The 21,543-nt window shown below is 38.3% G+C and overlaps 1 protein-coding gene across 3 annotated transcripts in view; it reads left to right on the top strand.

Moving 5' to 3' along the window:
* LOC105058266 (protein transport protein SEC23 C) overlaps nucleotides 1-12,239 on the top strand; it is a 33,174-nt gene extending 20,935 nt beyond the window's left edge. For all 3 annotated transcript variants that reach the window (XM_010941152.4, XM_010941151.4, XM_010941150.4), the window contains 4 exons: nucleotides 4,668-4,829; nucleotides 4,960-5,223; nucleotides 9,419-9,523; nucleotides 11,855-12,239. In XM_010941152.4, coding sequence (XP_010939454.1) covers nucleotides 4,668-4,829; nucleotides 4,960-5,223; nucleotides 9,419-9,523; nucleotides 11,855-11,998 — 675 coding nt within the window. In that variant the 3' untranslated portion in view covers nucleotides 11,999-12,239. The remainder of the gene's footprint in view (nucleotides 1-4,667; nucleotides 4,830-4,959; nucleotides 5,224-9,418; nucleotides 9,524-11,854) is intronic.
* The last annotated feature ends 9,304 nt before the right edge of the window (nucleotides 12,240-21,543 follow it).

Below are 21,543 nucleotides of genomic sequence, written 5' to 3' on the forward strand. Positions count from 1 at the left end.
CAGAACCGTCCCAAATCAACCGGTTTGGGGCGTGCCGAACCGGACCGGCGGGAAACTGGGATGGTTCCGGTAGAAAAAATGGCACACATCGGTGCCGAGGAAAAAAGAAAGGGAAACAAAGAGAGAGAGGAGGAGAGGGAGAGGCTGTTGGAGGCCGGTGGTGGTCCTCTGTGGCCGAAAAGTTTAAAAATAATGAAGTTGGCAATCGATTTGCCAGCTTCATTATTTCAATTTTTTTTAAAAAAAGCTCAGAAACAGTGAAGCTGGCAAATCCATTATTGGCTTCACTATTATCGGGCTTTTTTAGAAAAGCCCGTGAAATAGGGGCGATCGTCCTTGTTTCACGCCGCGGAGCCGCAAGCGGTATTTACGTCGTCCGATGGCCGCGACGGTCAGTCGGAGGCCCTCCGACGGACCATTGCCGGCTTCACTGTTTCTGGGCTTTTTTAGAAAAGTCCATGCAATAGGGATGATCGCCCTTGTTTCACGCCACGGAGCTGCAGGTGGCATTTACGCCGCTTGACAGCCATGGCGGTCAGTCGGAGGCCCTTCAGCGGACCCCCTCTCTTTTCCTCTCGTTCTCTCTTTTTCTCCTTCCTCTGTTGGTTCGTGCCGGTTCGATCCGGTACGGAACTGTACCGAACCATGCCGTCGGCCGATCGGAACGGCCACCGGTACCAAAACTAAAAACCTTGTTGTCAACAATGATTGACATCTGATTCAAAGGTTTTAGAAGTACTAAACTCAAAAGAAAATGATGAGAAAATTATGCTCACCTTCCAGGTCTTCAGATTTGGTGCTTTCCACTAAAGATCCTCCTCTTTATCCTCAGTATCTCCATGACCATGGTTTGCCGTACCGGTCGGTACTGGCATGCTGAACCTTAGCGTACCATACCGCATACCAACATTGTAATAAAATGTTAGCAGTATGGAGTCTGGTACCAAAATTGTGAACCTTGTCCATGACCCTTTTTCTTTCCCTCTTTAGTTTTTAGGGTCTTGGGTTATGGTACTTGTGAATGGAGATGAAATAGGATGATGATGGCCAGAAATAGATGGATAGAGTAGTTGGTAGAAGAGACATTTGTAGAGAGTGGATGATAGTGGGTTTAAAGGGCTCTTAGGAACAGAAAAGGGAGAAAATGCAAAAAGGAGATGTGTTGCTCGAAGCTTTTCAATGTTTGCCCTGCCTGTTGCCTTGAGGTAAGGCTTTCCAATAAAACAACTCAAGGTTAATGGATGGTACTATATAAAGTTACATCTATGTATCGCATTGAGAAAATTCTGCAGGAACTCACACATTGTTCCCTACTTAATGTCTTTGATTATTTTGCCTATCAATAGTGTTATGTATTTTTGCATAATGTTTTGTGGAGACAGGAGAGTAATGTGTCAAAGTCAGGAATTATAGGATACATCCTTCATCCTTGTATAATTTCTTGAACATTTATAGGCATCTGGAGTAAAAATGCTTGATCATTATCTTCATTCAATAAAGTCAGGTCCTAACTCAACCCTTTTATCCCTTGCCTTGCTGTCTTGATGGCTTCTTTGGTCATACAAAGAATTCAAACCTTCTAGCTTGCTTCAAATGCATTTTGGTAGAAACGAAAATGTTGCTGTTCGTTGCTATCTGGATTGAAATCTAAATTGTCAGAAGTGGGCAATTTATGCAAATGAGGATAACTTGAAGGATTTTCATTTAGGAAGAATGATCTTATTTACAGATGGTTCATTGCAGAAAAGACAAAAGAAAGAATGGAGAAACAAGAGGGTGAACTGTCTACCAACTCCTTTGATTGCATATTGTTCATGTGGAGATTTTCTTAGTGTTTGATTTTGGTTAAGAAGGCTGCATAGGGTGAAATGGTCAGAGGATTTATTTAAAAATATATTAACCTTCTGTTTTGGGGATATAATATTAGAATCTTAAAGCTGTTCTTAGGTGCTTTTAAGGTAATATGTACATTTGTTAATAGAATTCTTAGTATGAACAAGAATAGTGGTTCACATGCATGGGATCAGGTCTGGTTTTAGCATGACATGTTACCAAGTTTGGTAAAATTCAGATCCTTTTTCTTTTTTTGGTTGCTTTGAACCTACTCATTTTATGCCATTTGTTATGAGGTTTAGTCAGGATTTTGCATCTGTGGATCCATCAGGTCCATAAGGCTGGTTTTTCAATAACAAGGAGCTATATTGCACTTAAAAAGTTGTTTGACTTTGTTCAAAGTTGAGCTAGGTTCCAAGTACAAGTCCGAATAAGGTGCTCCTCCTACCTTTTAATAGGGAAAAGCTTCATAATCTTAAGCACGGTATGTAACAAATTTTTGGTGCCTTGATGAGTTGCAACAGTCAGTTTCTCACCCAAACCATACGGGAGAAATCCTGAAAAACTTGATGAGTACTGGAAGATGGGTTAGATTCTTGATTTATACCAAATTTTGTTTGGGAAGGGTGTGACGTTGGATGGAGGCAACCCCTAAGGTATGTAGGATTTTAATGATTTGGCTAATGAAAACGAGACGATATTTCCTTTTCCCAATGGACAATTGAAACAACCAAATGAAATTGTCCATGCCCAGCATATGTTAGATTTTGCATAATAATACTTGGGATTGCTAGCAGTCCTGCAAAACAGGAGGATGAACAAAAGAGGTTTGTCACAAAGCATAATTTGTTACACAAATATAATAACAATTGCTAAATGATATTTTCATCTTTGAATTAGAGAATGCTAAACTTTGGGGGAATATCAGATCAATCAGTTTATTGGAGATGTTGAGACATATGATGATGAGAATTTGAGAAGAGAAGAAATTGAAAATTTGATGTGGGTCCTAAAGTTGTAAAATTCAGAATTTCCTTCATGAAAAGATTTCAACAGTGCGCCAAGGTGGTGCCTAATCTTATGCAAAAATTGTATGGGCTTTCAAAACCATTAAAATTTGATGATGAGAAAAGAGGAAACTGAAAATTTGATGTTGGTTCTGAAGCTGTAAATTCAGAATTTCCATCATGAAAGATTTAAAGAGTTCACGGGGGAGGCATAATGATCTTGTGCACAAATTGTGTGGGCTTTCAAACCCATTAAAATTCTCAGTAGTTTGGAGGTTTGATGCTCTCCCCCCCGACATGTCTAACTCATTGACAAAATTAACATGGTCTTATTCATGAGTGGGATCTGTTAATATCTCAATTATAGGAACAAAAAAGTGTGCCCTAATTACTCCATGTCCAAGCCAAAATGATATTTATTTCTTAAGAGAAAAAGCTTTGAAAATGTCATTGAAGGGCAGAAGTGAGAACAAATGCTTTCCTAATTATAATAATTATACAAGTAGCATATGTTCCTTGCTGCTATTATATACATTGTATACAATACCAGACTGAATTGCCTGATTCAGTTGGTGTTGTACCATATTGACTATAAACTAGGATGGTTCTTGGTCTTGGTACAATTTGAGGCCCGAACTGCTTAGTTTCACTTCTTACCAGGCTGATCCACTTGGGACTGAGTGATTTCAAGCAGTTCAGCTTTTAAGTGCCTGGTTCATGCCCAATTAATCCCTACCCCTCAATAGTTGAGGGTGGTTCAGCCTGGTACAGATCGGTAGAGTTTGGTAATGGTACCAGTACCGATATTGTGCCAGTCAGTCATCCGTGTGCAATCTGATACCAAGATCGCAAACCTTGATTACATGTAACCAAGGTCGATTGAATCATGCCAAATCGGTTGATTTGGGGAGTGCTGGATAGGACCAGTTGGTTACCAGCATGGTTTATTACCTTGGTTCAAAATGGAGGTAGAGGGAGAAGGAGAGAGGGGACAAGAAAGAGAGAGAGAGGAAGGGAGCGAGAGACAAGGAGAGGGAGGGGGAGAGCGAGAGGCCAAGATAGATGGAGGGAGGGCTTGAAAGCCCTAATCGAAATAGGGATCCCCTGTTTTGTTTTTAAACAAGGGATCCCTTTTTTATTTTGCCAATTTTGAACTAAAATCGGCAAACAGTTTGCTGACTTCACCTTCCCTCTCCCTCCCTCCCTCTCTCTTCCCCACATTCCTCCTCCTTTCTAATCCACTCCCCCTCCCTCTCCGGCTCTCCTTTTGTTGGTACGTCCTCCGGTACTAATTTGGTGAACCTTGCATATCACTCTTTTACAAGATGTCACAGAGTATCCTTTTCAATAACGATGGTTGTCTTCTTGATGCATTTCTTACTTATTCTGGATTTTGGTCCAATCAGATTGTCTGGTTGATAATTTTGGTCTTTATGTTAGCAAATTTGTGAGCAAGGTCTCATAATCATAACCAATGAAGTCAGAAAGACACTTTTTTTTTCATATTTCCTGTGTGTGTGTGTGTGTGTGTGTGTTTTGCCCCTTTTCTTTGTTTTTTGTGTGTGTGGGTTGGGCGGGAGGGTGGTTGAGGCCTTCATAATTGGAAGTTTGGAATCCAATGATGCCACTAAAGAATAACAGTAGAAAATGTTAGTTCAGTGACTAAATTGCTTGTGTCAATAACTGCACTGCTTGTAGTTGATCCTAAGATACCATGCCAAGTAGTCTTCTAGAATGAGAAACAAGAGAACTTTAGTTTTGTTTCTTATGCCTAGTATAATGCCATCTCTACATAATGAGACCATAAACCCTCATTCTTTATTGCAGGCGGATTTTGACCCAATAAGATGGCTAGATCGATCATTAATTCGTTTGTGTTCGAAGTTTGGAGACTATCAGAAAGAGAGTCCATCCTCGTTTAGCCTATCCCCACGTTTATCAATATTTCCACAGTTTATGTTTCATTTAAGGCGTTCTCAGTTTGTCCAGGTATGGCATTACCTTTTTTTGATTGTTGTTTTGAGATGATTACATGACTTGATGATGTTTCTAAATGTATTTGGAATCTTTATTTACTTTTTAGCTTCTCTATTTTACTCCACTGATACTTCTCATGCAGGTTTTTAATAACAGCCCGGATGAAACTGCATATTACAGAATGATCCTCAATAGAGAGAATGTAGCCAATTCAGTTGTGATGATCCAGCCTTCACTGATATCTTATTCCTTCCATTCAGTCCCTGAGCCTGCTCTCCTCGATGTAACAGCAATTGCTGCTGACAGGATCCTTCTATTGGATTCCTACTTTACTGTTGTTGTATTTCATGGAGCAAGTATTGCCCAGTGGCGGAATGCTGGATACCAAAATCAAGCTGAACATCAGGTGATCTTTGCAGCAATGTGATTTTACAGATAATACAGCCTTCGAATTACCATCCATTATCTTTAAAATTTTAGAAGTTCGAGCCCCATGTTTTATTAATCATTATATTATGTTTGGACCTGGATTCCAGACACCTATTTGCAAGATAACAATTTACATCATGTATGTTTGTTAGCTGTAATTCTGATGCAGATTGTTGTAAAGGCTGCATTTAGAAGTAGGTTTTTGTATATTTTATCCATCCAGATTTTAGTGAATATGCCAAGCTGGAATGTACAGACTACAGGCTAAAGCGTCAGTTGTCTAATTTTTGACCATACGCTAGCAAGATTTGTGATAACTGCAATGTCTTTGTTATTTAGGTTAAAGAATTATGTTTGCTAATATACTTTTTGTTCCTCTCCCTCTTTTGTTTAATGCATCATATATTCCCTCTGGTGCCAACTGGCAGTTGCTTTGGCTCTTCTGTTTCTTTATGAATGGTATAAAACTCAAGTTCTACTTGATTAGTTTCATGTATGTCCTGTATAATACATATTACGGGCCTGTTTGGATGCCGGGTTCTATTATCCGGCAATGATGTATGCTTTGTGGGAAAGCTCTGAGAAAGAGGTGATGGGTTAAGAAAATTTTTAAGGTCTCTGATTTCATCAAGTCCATTATCCCTAAAATCTAGGGATACGATAACATGCCTTTGCAATGGAATGGATCATCTCCATTGGCCACCAATTGTTCCTGTAACCTCCTCAGCACGGTCCCAAGAATCCTTAGGGTCTCAAGCATATCTTAACTCAGGATGGCAGACTTTGGCATCGAAATGGCCCCTACATCTATCTCACTTCTTTGTTATTATGAAGTCATGAACAGGTCCAGCTTCTAGACCTTGTTTGGATGCCTGGCTCCCCTTTGCTTTTTGTGTGATACTGCACAGGATGATGGGATTTGCTGAGAGATGACTTAAGAAGATAGCATTGGCAATGATTAGAGCATGCCAACAACTCAGGCCCTATTTGCATCCATAGTACTGGAAATCACTTTAGATTTGTGAATTCTGGCATCCCAAAAATCTTAGGATTGCACAATCATGGCATCCTCCCAATTCCTTGAAGTTCACCATCCTCCTACCTCCTCTCTACTGCCCTTTCTGGACCTGTGAAGATGTAACTTGGACGTGATGTTTGTACATTCAGACAATCTCTTATTGTTTAGGAGCATTTTGCTTGTTCTTCTATGACATCATTTTAATTCTATTTTATTCTGTTAAATCAGACTTACCAAATATGATCCATTTTGTTGAAACTGTGGAGAGCAGACTATTGAAGATTGCTTGCAAGTAAAGGCTGCGTATCAACTGCTAGAGTAAGGTGGACATATTCAAAATAAAGTGTTAAAAGTTGGACCTTATGAGAGCACTATTATTTCAACAAACAGCTTAACTGTCAGTCTTCATGAAAAAAAGGATGTTTAGGATGTAACTCCCAGTCTATTGGCATGTTAGATGGGTGGTTTGGTCATTAACTGGCTACTGACTGATACTGTTCCAAGATGAGGTCTCTACGTCTCAGAACTCTGTTGTAATGGGGTAAAGGAACTACTCATGTTTGTTTGAAAAAACTAAAGGAGAATGTCTGTTTGAAAATTGAGAATTTAATCATGTATCTCCTATGAGTTGTCTGACATCGGCTTCATAAGGGAGGTAGCTGTGAAGTATCTGGTGTGAATTCATGAAAATGTACAAATAATGGTATTAGGAAGAAAAAACACTCTTATAGGTGATTTGGAGTTAAAGGATGAACCCGTAGATACAGGTTTCTAGCATTTGATTCACCTCTAGTTAGTTCTCTAACGTTTTACCCTTCCATGCCTTTTTAGCTTTAAAACCTAAATGAGTATGCTAGGGTTCACACTTTCCCGTTTAATTACTTGTAAGTTGGAATCCTTTTTTATGCTTCTTGACTTGGGTGGAGTTGGTGCTGGTTTCTCCTATTAGTTGTGTCCCATATCATAGCGGTAATTTTGGTTGCCAATTATTTCTTATGATTACCGATCCTACCCGCTGAAATCATTGGATAGGTTATGGAGTAGACGGTCATAAATGTTGTCTTCTGGGTAACTGTTTATATTTAACTATTCGAACACAAAAGAGCCAATTTAGGTCTTGGAAGCTTGTAACTATTTTATCCAAGGACCGCCAAATCGGAACCGGACCCTATGCTAGCTGGTTGGCGGTACGGTTCGGTATGAGTCTGTATTGGTCTGTGTTGGGCCGAACTGACAGGGTAGAGAAGTGGAGAGGGAGAAGAAAGAGAGAGAGAGAGGGGGGATGGAAGGATAAGGAGAGGAAGAGAGGGCCTGTACGTCGGAGGCCGTCGGAGGTTATCCAAGCTCTTGCTGGCTCGATAAGGATGGAGGGAGGGAAGAAGAGAGAGGGAGAGACGCTTATTGGGCCATCGGAGGCCTCTGGATAGACGATGATGCTGTCGCGACCTTTTCGACGGTCGGCGAGCTAGCACCAAAGGAGGATGAGGGCGGCCGAGGCCGAAAGAGGGCCTCCGCCCTCCTACAGTTCAAAACAGGGGTTTGTCTGTTTTTTTTTTTTTTTGCTTTTTATCGGGCGTTGCCAACTTCATCGTATTTTTTTTTAAAATAATTTTGGTTAAGTCAACAACGTTTGCCCGATAAAAAGAAAAAAAAAAAAAACAGGGGTGAACCCCTGTTTTGAACTGAAGGAGGGTGGGGGCCGGAGCCCTCCTCCGGCCTCGATAGCCCTTAGTCTCCCTCGGTACTGGCTCGTTGGCTATCGGAGAGGTCACGGTAGTGTCGCCATCTGTCTGGAGGCCTCCAAGGTCCTCCAGTGATCCAGTAATCCTCTCCTCCTCTTTCTCTCCTTTCCTCCCTCCGCCCTTATTGAGCTCGACAAGAGCTTGGATGGCCTTCAATGGCCCTCTCTTCCTCTCCTTATCTGTCTGTCCCCCACTCTCTCTCTTCCTCTCTTCTCTCTTCCTCCAAGATGGCAGTTGTGTCATTTTGTACGCTGGAACTATGGTTCAGCATGGCTTGAACTGTGCCGACTTCAACTAAAATTATAAAAAAAAGAAAATATGAAGTCCGCAACATAGTTGCCGACTTCGCCTGATAAAAAGCAAAAAAGAATATAAAATAGGGGTGAGCTCCTGTTTTGAACTGGAGGAGGGCGGAGGTCCTCTGGCCTCGACCATCCTTACCCTCCCTTGGCGTTGGTTCATCGGCCGCTGGAGAGGTCGTGGCGGTGTTGCTGTTCGTCCGGAGGTCTTTGAGGGCTTCCGATCACCCAATAAGCATCTCCCTCCCTCTCTCCTTCCCTCTCTGCCCTTATCGAGCTCGACAAGAGCTTGGATGGTCTTTGGCGGCCGCCGAAGGCCCTTTCTTCCTCTCCCTCTACTTCTCTCTCCCCTCTTTCTCTCTTGTCATCTTTTTCTTCTCCCTCTCTTCAAGATGGCCGCTGTGCCGTTTTGTATATCGGAACTCGACTTAGCATACCACCGGTATGGTTTTGCACGGCCCGAACCATCTAGTTCGGGACGGTTTGACGAACGCTGATTTTATCTGTCTACTTAGTTATATTATTGTAGGTGATGGTTTAGGAAATTGAAACTACTTGTGCTGTTAAAACTGCAAGTCTAGAAGCCTATGATGAGAACAGGAAGGCTACAAATTTATACCTAAAAAATTTAGAAAAACCGAGGTGGCCTTTCCTATTTTACATATAACATTGCATCTATTATTCAAGTTTGGTAGCAAAATGAATTCTAATGCTACAATGCTACACTAATACCTAAAGCCTCTCTTGATTGGGATGTTAAGAGTGTTCTGACCTGTGTAGAATGTAACAGTCAAATGAAAATCTGCACCTGGTGTTTTTCCCCCTTGTCATATCATGGTTGCCTTTGTTATATGGGTCTATGCTTCCCAGATTGTATAATTTAGTAATAATTTGGAAAAGTATATACTTCTGAAATATTGTTGACTTGGCTGGTTTGCTAATGCTTTTGCTATCTATTCACTCATCCATAAGTTGTCGAATTCTTGGAATGGGGAATAAGTGCTGCACCATGCATCCATTAACTATGCAAATTTCTGTGGTCTATTTGACTCAAGAATGCTGTTGCTGCAGGTTTACTGAAACTTTAAACAATAACTGCTATGTTTCTTGCAGACATTTGCTCAATTGTTGCAAGCCCCACGTGATGATGCTGATGCAATAATCAAAGAGCGGTTTCCTGTTCCTCGTTTGGTCATATGCGACCAATATGGCTCCCAGGTCACTTCCTTTTCATTAAGTTCCTCGTATATCAATCATTGTGATCCTACAGTTTGCCTTTTGTTAGCAGCTTATACGTGGTAAAACTATATTAATTTTAACTTATATCTTTCGTTGATTTAATCATGTGATGAGGATTCATTAATGACGCACAACTAAGTATAATGTGGTTGTCTGCAATCAATAGACTATAGGGATTTTGAAGTATTACTGTATAATTTTTCTGCCTCTTTCTTTTCAGTTTCATTTGACTGGCATTTAAAGACATGGTACTGGTGATAAAAATATCCATGCATCATTGTCATGATCTTACAATCCATGACCAGGACTGTATGATTTGGATCCAAATGTCCCTTAGTGATCGGGATCAGATCCCTGGATCAGGATTCATATGGATTGTAAGATCCAAAGCCAGGTCATACTTCTACAAACTAAAGCTGTTATATCATTTAAATTGCCTGAATCATTTCACTTATAGAATGGCCTTGATCATTGATAACCTTCCAGAATATTCCATCAACAATGTCATTTAGAAATTTCAACTTTTAAGAGAAAAATAGATTATTAGTTTTTTTGGGGCTAAGATCTAGAGTTATCTATCATTTTGAAAAAAAAAAAAAAAAAAAAAAAGGTTTCTTCTACAATCTCTTACCCTGAGTTCAATAAACCTATGTCCACATACAATTTTTTTTTGGGGGGTTCAAATAGCTCAAATTGAGATATCTTATCGACATATGGTGTTTTTTTTTTTTTAAAAAATCAAGTATACTGTTGAATTCTTGGACATGATATTTATGAGCTCATGGTTGTCGAAAAGTGAACTTTTCATGTCCAGTGATGATATCTTATTATTGGCTTGAACCATAATTTAATTATGCCTTTCATGTTGTTTTGACCCTATTACTTCTGTTTGATAGAAATATGAAAGAATCTTATGATGTGCAATCTGATCCAATTTGATCTCTTCTACGATACAATCACATGTGCTTATCTTCTAATGTATCTTTGACAAAAGAGCCTGATTAATCTTTCCTCTTGGGGCAAGTAAATTGTAAAAGTGAATGGTTGTAATTATATAGCATGCTGGATATAGGAAGTGCCAGATGAAGATTATATATGGAGGTAAAAATGACTGTCATTGTGAAAAGGATGCATTGCTGCCAACTGGTATGTAGCGTGGATTCCACATGTAGATCAGATATTAAAAGAATTGTCACTGATGATACTAACCAAGCGGCAGCAACCAATACAAGTTGTGTCCTAACTTTCCAGCAGCCAAAAAAAGCAAAAATGAAAGAATTGACAGTTAATGCTGTTGCTATATGCCCTAGGCTTCTTTGATATTTGTTGAGGTGCCAAGCAGACATCTGATTGAAGTATTACTCTGTTTTTTTCAATATCTTTGATAAACACCTTCAAAAAAGTTCGGAGTTAAGTGCTTAGACAGCTTGAAAGAACCTTTAACTAGTTTTTTTTTTCTCTCTGTTTGAGAATGTGGTGGTTATTCACCACCATGCCGGTTTGAACCGGAGGCTCTCACTTGGAGAGGTAGGTGCCGACCACTTGAGCTACTAGCTGTTGGTGAAAAAACTATTAACCAGTTACACTGTGGGAAATTAACCCTGGGATCAATCTGTTTGCGAATTTCTCCAAGGAAAAGTAGGCTTTATAACTGCCTAATGATGTCCTTTGGTCAAAAGTTCTAACCGATGGTTCAGCTAGGGAAAGTTTTGGTTTGAGATGCTTGAGCCATCCCTATTCATAGTGTGCATGATGCTTCTAGCTTTTGAAACTTTTGATAGTTCATATGCATGCTGATACACAACAGGGTGGTATGAATCGACGTTGATTTCAATCAAAAAATGATCTGCATATTCTGGCAAGAAACATGTAAGCAATGTTTGGTTAGTTTCCACAGTTTGTGCATTAAGGATTTGTCACTTAGCTGGCCGTGGCATCATCATCATGTTCCAGTATGTGCTCTCCATTCCCTTGACAAAGCCTCTGAATTTAGTGTGTGTCAATATGTGCTTTCTGCAGTTGTGGCCTTTCAAATCCAGTAATTGGTAGCATCAATTTTCCTGGTAGTTTTGATTCGTCTGCTTCTTATTGATGCCATGTTACTCTTGCAAGCAAGATAATAGTTCAGGCTGTTCAGAAATTTGTTGCATTTCAACGGGAAACTGGCTTAAATAATACTGCTCTGGACCAGCCGAGCACTAAGATTTGTCCAACTCTGCTTGACCTAATTAGTTGCTGGGAAACCCCACTATAGCTGAAAGGTTGCTGGATCTTTAACTGATTATATCAATTTGCTTGTGAATGGTGCAGGCCCGTTTCCTCCTGGCGAAATTGAACCCTTCAGTCACATACAACTCTGACAATCCACCACCACCTGGTGGAGACGTCATTTTCACGGATGATGTTAGCTTCCAAGTCTTCTTGGATCATCTCCAACGTCTAGCAGTTCAGTAATGTAGGGCTTTATATTACCAATTCTGTACCATTTCTGTTCCTTGATTCCGTGTACAGTAACGAATGCTTTCATTTAGCCCTGTATAGCCACTCTTTCATCATAAAGTATGGAAAGGCTGGTTTTGTTTTTGTCATTTTCATGGAGAGCTTATGTATGGTGGAAATCTCTGCTTTCATTGCAGAGTTGTTGATATACTCGCAATAATGCACCTAATCTGGTGATTTTTTGGCTAGCATTAAATCTGTATTTCGTTTTTCATTTTTCAGTATGCATTTCGTCAAGATGATTATCCTGTCTGTCCAAGGACATTTTTTGCAAGATGCTTGATGCCTTGACAAGCACTGCAACTCTTCATTACTAGTGTACTTGTGCATCCTTCTGCACATAGTTTAATATGGACTAGTAAGTTACACGTGCTACGAGATGGACTGAAATTAAATAATAATAATAATAATTGATAATAATATAATAATAATTTAAAAGAACTAATAAATTTTTGGTAGAATTATAATCGTTTACCTCTTAAAAAATCATTTTGGTTCTATCTGTCGTTTGTGACGGTATACTGAAGTAGATAGTTTTATCTGATGTTATGATCAATAATTTTATATATCATTTATAACACATTCAATACTGTTACAAACATTGGGATTTGATAGGTACAAACTAAAAATCAGAGAATATATCATTAATTTTCATCTGTAAAGGTCTCTTTATCTAAACTGCAAAAAAGAGTATACAGAAGTTATTTTAAAATATTATTTATATGTAAAAATTTTATAATATAATAAAATTCAAAATGAAAAAAAAATCATGGTGATGTATTAATTAAATTATAAACTAAATCAATTTAAAAAAAAATATTTAATAAGATAATATATTATGTTATTTTGAAAATATTTTTAAATTATTATAATTTATGCTAACCAATATAGATTTTAAAAAAAAGTCATTGTAGCATTAGATGCAAGATTGTATTTTTATGTCTATGTATTGTATTTTAATATAATTTTTTAAGATAAATTTTAAGAATTTATGTGTAAATATGTAAAATAGCTTCATATGTAATATGCGAATGAAAAATATTAAAAAATTAAAAAATAAAATAGATTGTATTAATTAGATGATCCAAATTTATTAATTTTTTTTAAAATTTTTAAGATTAAATTTAGGATTCTACATTAAAAAATGTAAAAATATTTAAATTATTTCAAAATATATCTAAATTATTTTGCTAACCAACATAAGTTCTTTTTAATTTTTGTTAACTAATCTATTGCAATATTATATAACACTTCTAAAAATATTATCTTGAAAGGAATTATCAATTGTTTTCAATAAATTAACCTAAAAAAAAGGCAACTAAATTTTTTTCCTATAATTTTTGCATAACCTTATTATGAGAACGGCATATAATAAGGGAATGTATAGAGATTCATGTGTGACAAATGTATAAGCCAATCTATGCCCCACCTTTAAATAGCTCCCTTATCTCTCCCGACTCTTCCACTCCGTCGGTTCCCCCCCTCGCCCCTCACCTAGAGCTGTCAACAGGTCGGGTCCAGATTCGAGATTTGTGGGTATTTACCTGATGGATCCGGGTCTGGTATTAGTACTGGACCCGTTTACCCGGATTCGGACCCGATTAATCATTACATAAACGGATAGGATCTGGATATTTAATATCCAGACCTGATAGACCTGAGACCCGATATATATATATATATATATATAATATTATATATATATATATATATATATATATATATATAATATTATATATATAATTATTTTGAACCATTTGATCAGAGATCCAATGGTTTAGGATTTCTAAAACTTTTGTAACCCTAGGTAAACCCCTTACCAGTTAACCCCATCGGCCGCTCGTCCCTCTCAATCTCTCTCCCTCTCTCGATCTCCCATCCCGATGGTACCTCTGCTCCGACCTCTCGTGCAGTCCCTCCTCTAGCCTCTCCCTCCCCTCCTCCGCTCCTCTCGCGCAGTCGCGCTCCTCCGGCCTCTCCCTTCCCTCCTCCGGCCTCTCCATCTTCGGACGCGCTGCTTCTCCATCTCCACCACGCTAGTGGCCGGACCCAAACCCATGCCGACCGATGGGGGTAAGGGGTTTAGTGTGTTAGGGTCTCAATCTCTCTCCCTCTCTCTGTCTTTCTGTCTCCCTCTCTCTATCTCTCTCTATCTCTCAATCTCTCTCCATCTATCTTTCAGTCCTGAAATCGGGTCTGGATATTCGAGATCCATTAGGGTCCGGGTCCGATACTTTAAGGCTAGATCCGTCAGGTATTCGGGTCCGGATCCGATATCAGTAACTAAAATCGGATCCGAATTTGGATATCTAGGTTCTGACCCGAACCCGACTCGTTGACAGGTCTACCTTCACCTTCGAATCTCTCTTTGATTCTCCTTCTTCTTTTTGCTTCTATGTCTTATTTTGATGTTGGATCAGCATCGGGTGTCCCTCGTTGGTCGGATTCGCTGCCATGGGTGGACTTCATCGCTTCGGGACGTGCACCAAAGAGGGAGGATTCCAATTATGGAGCCATCGTTCTCTCCATCGTGGAGCCATCGTTCTCTCTACTATGTGTCGAATCAGCACCCGCCATCCCTCGCCGACGCCAGCTTGCCGCTAGGTTGTCCATCTCTGGTACTATTTTCTGTGTCATTCTTTTTTCCCCCTTATATTTGGCCGGTGATGATTCGATCTCCTTTTTTTTTGTTATCTCCTAATTTCCTCTCAGTCCTCTCCCTCGCCATGGCCCTATTGACCCTAACCCAAACTAAAACCCTCTGCAACCCAACGCCATCCCCACCTCCATGGACCAAACCGAAAGCCTATCTCTCTCAACCCAAAACCCTAACCATCCATGGATTGAACCCAAACTCTAACCCAAATCCCGATGCTAACCCTTGTTGGATGTGTATCCTAGAAAGTCAATTATTGATTAACATATTTGTATTTTCAAGACTTATATTTGTACTTGTAAAATTTTTTATTATTACTAAAAGATTTTTTTATTTTTAATCATATTTATGCATCAATAATTTGTTCTTGAAATTAACAAAGATGATTTTGTATATTCTCAAGAAATTGAAAATTTGAGACATATATTATTAGTGGTTAGTTTTTTAAATGCTTCCAATCGAAAGATCATCACGAAGGACAGTAATCAATCCATTTAAAATTGATGCATAGATCACCTCTCTTCTAGGCAGATGATTCTCGAGTCTGCGGTATAGGAACACTGAAGTGAGAGTATAGGTGGTTATTAGAGAATAACTTGTATTGAGCGTGACCAATACGAAAAACCATTTGGATGTCTACTCACATGTCAGTGGTCTTCTTGATGCTGTAGTGGTGTGAGTGATCCTTTGACTTACGGTGCATTGACTATTTGCAGTGAGGCTATTGAGTTTGATTGCATATTTTTTTGGTCCCTAGCTATTCGGATCCTTATTGTGTATGTTGGCTACAGTAGGTTCAGATTTACTGTTGGAAGTATGATGTATCTAAATGGAATCTATCGATCTTGATAGAAAATGAATAATCCTATGCAATACGCGAGACTAAGTTCAAGAAGTCTTTGGCCAGAGCAAGTATGAATGGTGGAAAAGAGTTTTCATAGGATTCACAAGTGAACTCGAGTCGAGCCAATCTTGCATATGACTGATGATGGGATTTGACGAGTTCTCTATGACCTCCGTCTAGTCAGGACTCGTGATAGAAGGACTGAATCATACGATAATTGCACCTAGAGGTTCTATACTTTTATTCTACTAGATTGTCACTACATACTGCTAGGTGTCATTGATGGATTGTGAGATCTGTCGAGCGTTGTCTTGATGATCCATGACTCTCGAAGGACAAAATTAAAATTGTTCCAATTCATCGAAAAGAGTTTCGATGATATTGTGATAAAAATCATAATACATTTCACTATCAGACAGAATAGAACCTACGGGATCACACATAAAAAAGATTCTTGTCTGATTAGATGACTGATTAACGATTATAAATCATTAAAGGATAATATCGTCAATTTGATTGATGATTAACCATATGCAAAAGTTATAATAAAATAATTTACTAATAATTAATAAATTATTAGAGGATTAATTAGTAATTAGATTGCTAATTGGCTCAATTTGATTAAACAATGAGGTTTGGATCAAGTCTGATTGAATTGGATTCAATTAGGTTTGACCCAATTAGGTTATGAGATGATCTAATCACTAAGGGAGATCAATTCTTAATTTGATTAGGACTTGGGTTCAGTTTATTTCTATTAGATTAGGATTTGATTAAGGGATTTGGTTTCTAATTGGATTAGGTTCATTATCTCTTTGGGTCTAACCAAATCTGATTTGGTTTGGGACAAAATTAGAACCATCAAGAGTCCAAGGCAGATCGGACTCTACCCTAGCACCACCTTTCTTATTGGATGCCAACTTTTCTTCACGCTAGTTTGGTTTGTGTGTGATTTTTTTTTATGCAAATCTGATGATTGTCGCCCCCTCTTCTCCACACGTGGATAAGAATGGAAGTTAGAGAATTCAAATTCGATTTGAATTCATGTTTGAACTTGATTTGTTTTCTTATTAGATAAGGATAACTCTTATCCCCTGCTGGACGCCAACCATATATGGGATGTGTTTTTGGCATGAAACCTGATTTTCTTTTCACTGTGAGAAAGTTGTTTCAGAGTATCTGAGAGGAAAAATCAAGTTGTGCGTGAGAAAGGTGTGGGCGACTCTTTTTGGCATGTAGGAAACCCTAGGGTTCTAGGGTTTGGGCGTTGGGGTTTTTAGAAGAGAGAAAAGAGAAAAAAAGAGTTTTCTCTCCTTCCCTTCTTCTACCACTTCTTCCTTCTAAGAGCATCTTTCTTCATCTCTGGAGGAGTCCGAGAGATCCGAAGTAGGCGATGGATCAACCATCAAAAAGAAAGTCTGCAAAGGAGCAAGTACACTAGTGACTTCGACAACCTCTGATCGGACAAAGCACCTTGTGTAGATATTTATAAAGATCGAATGCTTGCGCGGCTTGAGGAACCTCATCAAATCCATAGATCATCAGCTGCGATGAATTACGACCCGCACAAGGTGAGATCTGATCTCAATAAAATAGTAGATATGATCTGCTAGTGGATGTGATCTGCATGATTTTTCATTTCAGATTGTGCATGCTTGATTTCAGATTTATGTTTATTATAGATTCGGATAAGGATAGTTAACAGATTAAATCTGATTGCATGCTAGATTAAAGGGTTTAATTTGAGTCTTTCGTTGCTACATTTTTCAAATAGTTTTGAAATTCATGCATGTAACTGCCTTGCTTTCTAACAACCCTAACCCTCCCCACCATCCTACTGATCCAAGCCCCAACCCTAACCCTCCGTTGTCTTGACCTTCATTGTCGAAACCCTGACCCCAACCCTAATAGTAATCCTAATTCTCCATGCATCAAAATCCAATCCTAATCCAAATCCAAACCCTAGCGTCAATCCTCACCCTCCCCACCACCATCCTGATCCTTGTAATTTGAACCCTTATCATCTATGGTTCTTCCCAATTGAAAATCCTAACCGAAACCCTAACACAGACTGTAACCCTAACCCTACTCCACCTTCATCATCCAAACCCTAACCATAACCCAAACCCAACGCCTGAAGCCAAGCCCAACTCTAACCCCAAGCCTAATGCCAACCTTAACCCTAAACCGAATCCTTGGGCTAATCCGCTGATCCCTAGGGCTAACCCAACCACTAATCCCTAGGGCTAACCCAAACCCTATCAGCCGAACCTAATCCTAACCCAGCCATCTATGCTAACCATAATGAAAAACAACTCAAAATTCAAAAATCCGTCAGCCTGTTACCCGAAAATCCAACTACCCAAAATTTGAAATCCCAAAAACTGAGATCCCAATAATCCATTACTCGATGGTTGAATATCCAACAACTCGAATCTTTATATCTGGATCTATAGACCTGCAATCCCAAAACCCAAGATCCCAATAATCTATTACCTGATAGTTGAATATCCAAAAACCCAGATCCTCATATCCAGATCTGTAGATCGGACCCCATTAGCTTCATTAATGAAATCTGAACCATTTGGTTGAAACCTGAAACCCTAAAGTATCTATTTAGATTCGAACCCCAGCCCAAAATCTAAACAAACTAAGGGAACAAGGTGGCTACTAAGCTTCAACTACAACTGTCCCGATCTCTCTTCTCTTTTTTCCTTTCTTTTGCGCAGCTGTGTCCACTGTATGTATCAACCTTTTGAAATGGCGATCAATAGTGGCCACATATCCACATTGATCAGCATAACCCTATCTCCCAAATGATGTAGTATGGGAGGAGGAGGGCTTCCAAACAATACAGGAACCCTCTATAGTTTTGATGGCAAAATACAGATGAACCTTATCTTTAGTTGGGCCGAAATCCTCCCTTTCTCAGATGATGCACCAAGGGGAACGGATGGCTATAGTATACCGACAGCAACCACCCCATATAGCCTGATGGATTCAAAACAAAAAAAAAGATCTACATATAAAATTATAGCTATAGTAAAAAAATTTATCAATAAATCCTATCTTCCACACATATCTACTGGCTAGCTACCACCCGAAGAGGGATATTATAATCTCCCTCTCCCTCACTGACTGTCTACTATCCGATCATATCTTCTATTTTTCTGATAGAGCAGTCCTCTTGATCGATTGGCATAGAGCTACCAGCAGGCCCGACTCTCTATCTAAATCAATCAGGAGAAACTATGCGGGGATCCTTCCATTTAAAGTAGTCTTATCTTGCAATAAATGTCTGGATCATGTCTCTTATCTACTTAAATAGAGGTCTCTGTCACCAAACAAGTGGATTCAAAGTATGTATTTTTTTTTAATACTACATGTAAGCCTCTGCATATTTTTTTATTATTTCTTAAATGCAAGGGGTTCAGCTGTAAGAGAAGACTTTGTGGGCTATTCGGTGTATGACATATGGCATTTTATATTGGTAACACATGGTATTGTGGATGTGTGACATTTATCGCTTTGAGAGGCTACTTGTTTGTCCTTTAATATATTTGCATAGATTATATTCAGTTGGAATGCTATACTCGTGGCCAGTGTCTTGGAATGTAGTGAATTAGTAATCAAGTCATAAAACCTCGCATGAGATTGCTATTTCCCAAGTATCAGCCTCGTATATTGTATTTTAGTCAGTATCTCCCTTCTCTCTCATACATACACTTCTCTTTAATAGATACATCCCTCTGAGTAACAGATAAGCACATCATATTAAATTCGAAGTGTACATATCAAACTTGCTCCGCATAAACTGATTGTCAATGTCACAACCATTCATCGAATGTTCCATTTTCTCGGATAAAATGCACATATTGATCCACATGCTAAATATTAGCTTAGTTAGTGGCAAGTTTATCAATACCTGAATCAAAAATTTATATTCTATTACGAAGGAAATGCTTGGAGTTGCGCCATACTGAGGCCTGATATCAAAGCAGTGAAGACTTCTTAAGATTTTGAATGATTTATTTTTATTCAAAATTTCATCTCTATATCTTTATCAGTCTGGTTTCCAGAGGTTTCTCGGATGTATTTCGTTTGGCATTGCAAAATATATGAAATTAGCATTGAAAAGTGTGAGCCAAAATGATATGTGGGTATGAGCCGAGAACTCGTAACCTTGGATGCTAGGTTTGGTCAGCTATCCTCGTGTCTCACCAAGTAGAGCTCCCCTCACTTCTCCTTTCTTTTTTACAGAATGGAGAGTGTCACACTCTAAACCCAGCATCCGGATTGGATACGTGATGGCCGCACACTCCCTAGAGCAAGTTCTAAAAAATATGTAAGATCTAAAAATAAACAAATCCATAATAACACTGAAAGAATTATAAAGTTTCAATCATATTTATCAAATCAAAACAAATTCATCTTTATTGAATAATATTCATAAAATTTGAAATATTTATTTGATGTCAAAAAATTAACTAACTAAGGACTCTATAACTCAAAACTCCATGCCAAACCCAATCGATACTACATATCCTGCAAGTGTGAAGGAAAAAAAAGGATGTGAGCTTAATAGTCCAATAAGAATCTCTCACACTCACATTAGCATGAATATGAAATATCTTTTAACAAATATATATAACTGATAGAAAAATAATAAGATTCATACATTATCAATATGATAGTTGAATATTATTATCAAAATTTTGTTCAACATGTCACATGTTATTAATCAATAATTTTATCCAGTCATCTTTCAGAGAAATTACTTATGATAATCTGGTTAACACAATTTTGATCCAAACAATATTATTTTTTTAGCACTAGATTAGATCTGCTCATGCTCCAGCCAGTGTGGTAGGCTATTATATATATATATATATATATATTTTGTCCATGGCTGACAACCATATCTCAGTTCGCGACTGACATCACAATACTATGTTTCACACATGTCGGCTAGTCCAGGTACCCCTCAATTAAATATAATTTATCATTGTGATTTGATTTCAGTATTAAACTAGTCACATCCATACTTCAGCATGTGGTAGATCAAACATCTCAGTCCATAGCTGATACGTTATGTTTCACACATGATTAACTATCCACATGCTCTCCTTTTCCATACTTTATGTTATCTTTTCGGCATTGGACTAATTACAATCATGCACTAGCCCATGGTTAGCCAAACATAATGCTGCACCCCAATCTAAGGCTGATCTAGCACACACCACATTTCTTGTATGGCAAAATAGTTTAAATACCACCTATGCCCTATCTATATTATTAAAGTCATCATCTAATTTTTGATATTAGATTAATCATAGTTATGCTCCAGCCCATGACAGGCCAAGCCACATCCCAGTTCGAGACTGACCCAGTATATATATCATGTTTCTTGCATGATCGGCTAGCCTAGATGCTGCCTATCCCATCAATTATGTTAAATTATATTTTCTTACTTAGTAAACATTAAGCTCTAATTAATCATAATTCAAATAATATCAATTCAATAATATATAATACATATACTGATAGATATAAACTATATATTAATTATATAAATTTAATTTTCATAAACAAGTAGATGATTGTGTTGAAGAACCCTTATCTTTATCGGTGATTAACTCAACACAGTAATTGATGAACTTCTCAATTTCTGAGCTCGGAAGCAAGGTATCCGTTCAACACCTTATGTAGATAGTCACACCTCTAAATAATCATGGTTAAATACAAAAATTATGGATAATTAGAAACGATAAAAAAATTATGATAAACGATCCTAACATTGCAGGTTCAAGACCCCTACCAAGATTAACTGATTAATTCAAGTATCCTTGGACATTTGGAGTACCCCAATCTGGTTTATAGGATTTTTAGAGAGAGAAATTTTTAAAGAGAGAAAATTTTAGAGAGAAAAGATAGAGAGAGAAAACTAATAGAGAAAAAATGGAGAGAGAAGATAGAGAGGAGAGAGGGAAGAGAGAGAAA

The sequence above is a fragment of the Elaeis guineensis genome, chromosome 15, assembly GCF_000442705.2.
Source record: "Elaeis guineensis isolate ETL-2024a chromosome 15, EG11, whole genome shotgun sequence".
Taxonomy (NCBI): Eukaryota; Viridiplantae; Streptophyta; class Magnoliopsida; order Arecales; family Arecaceae; genus Elaeis; species Elaeis guineensis.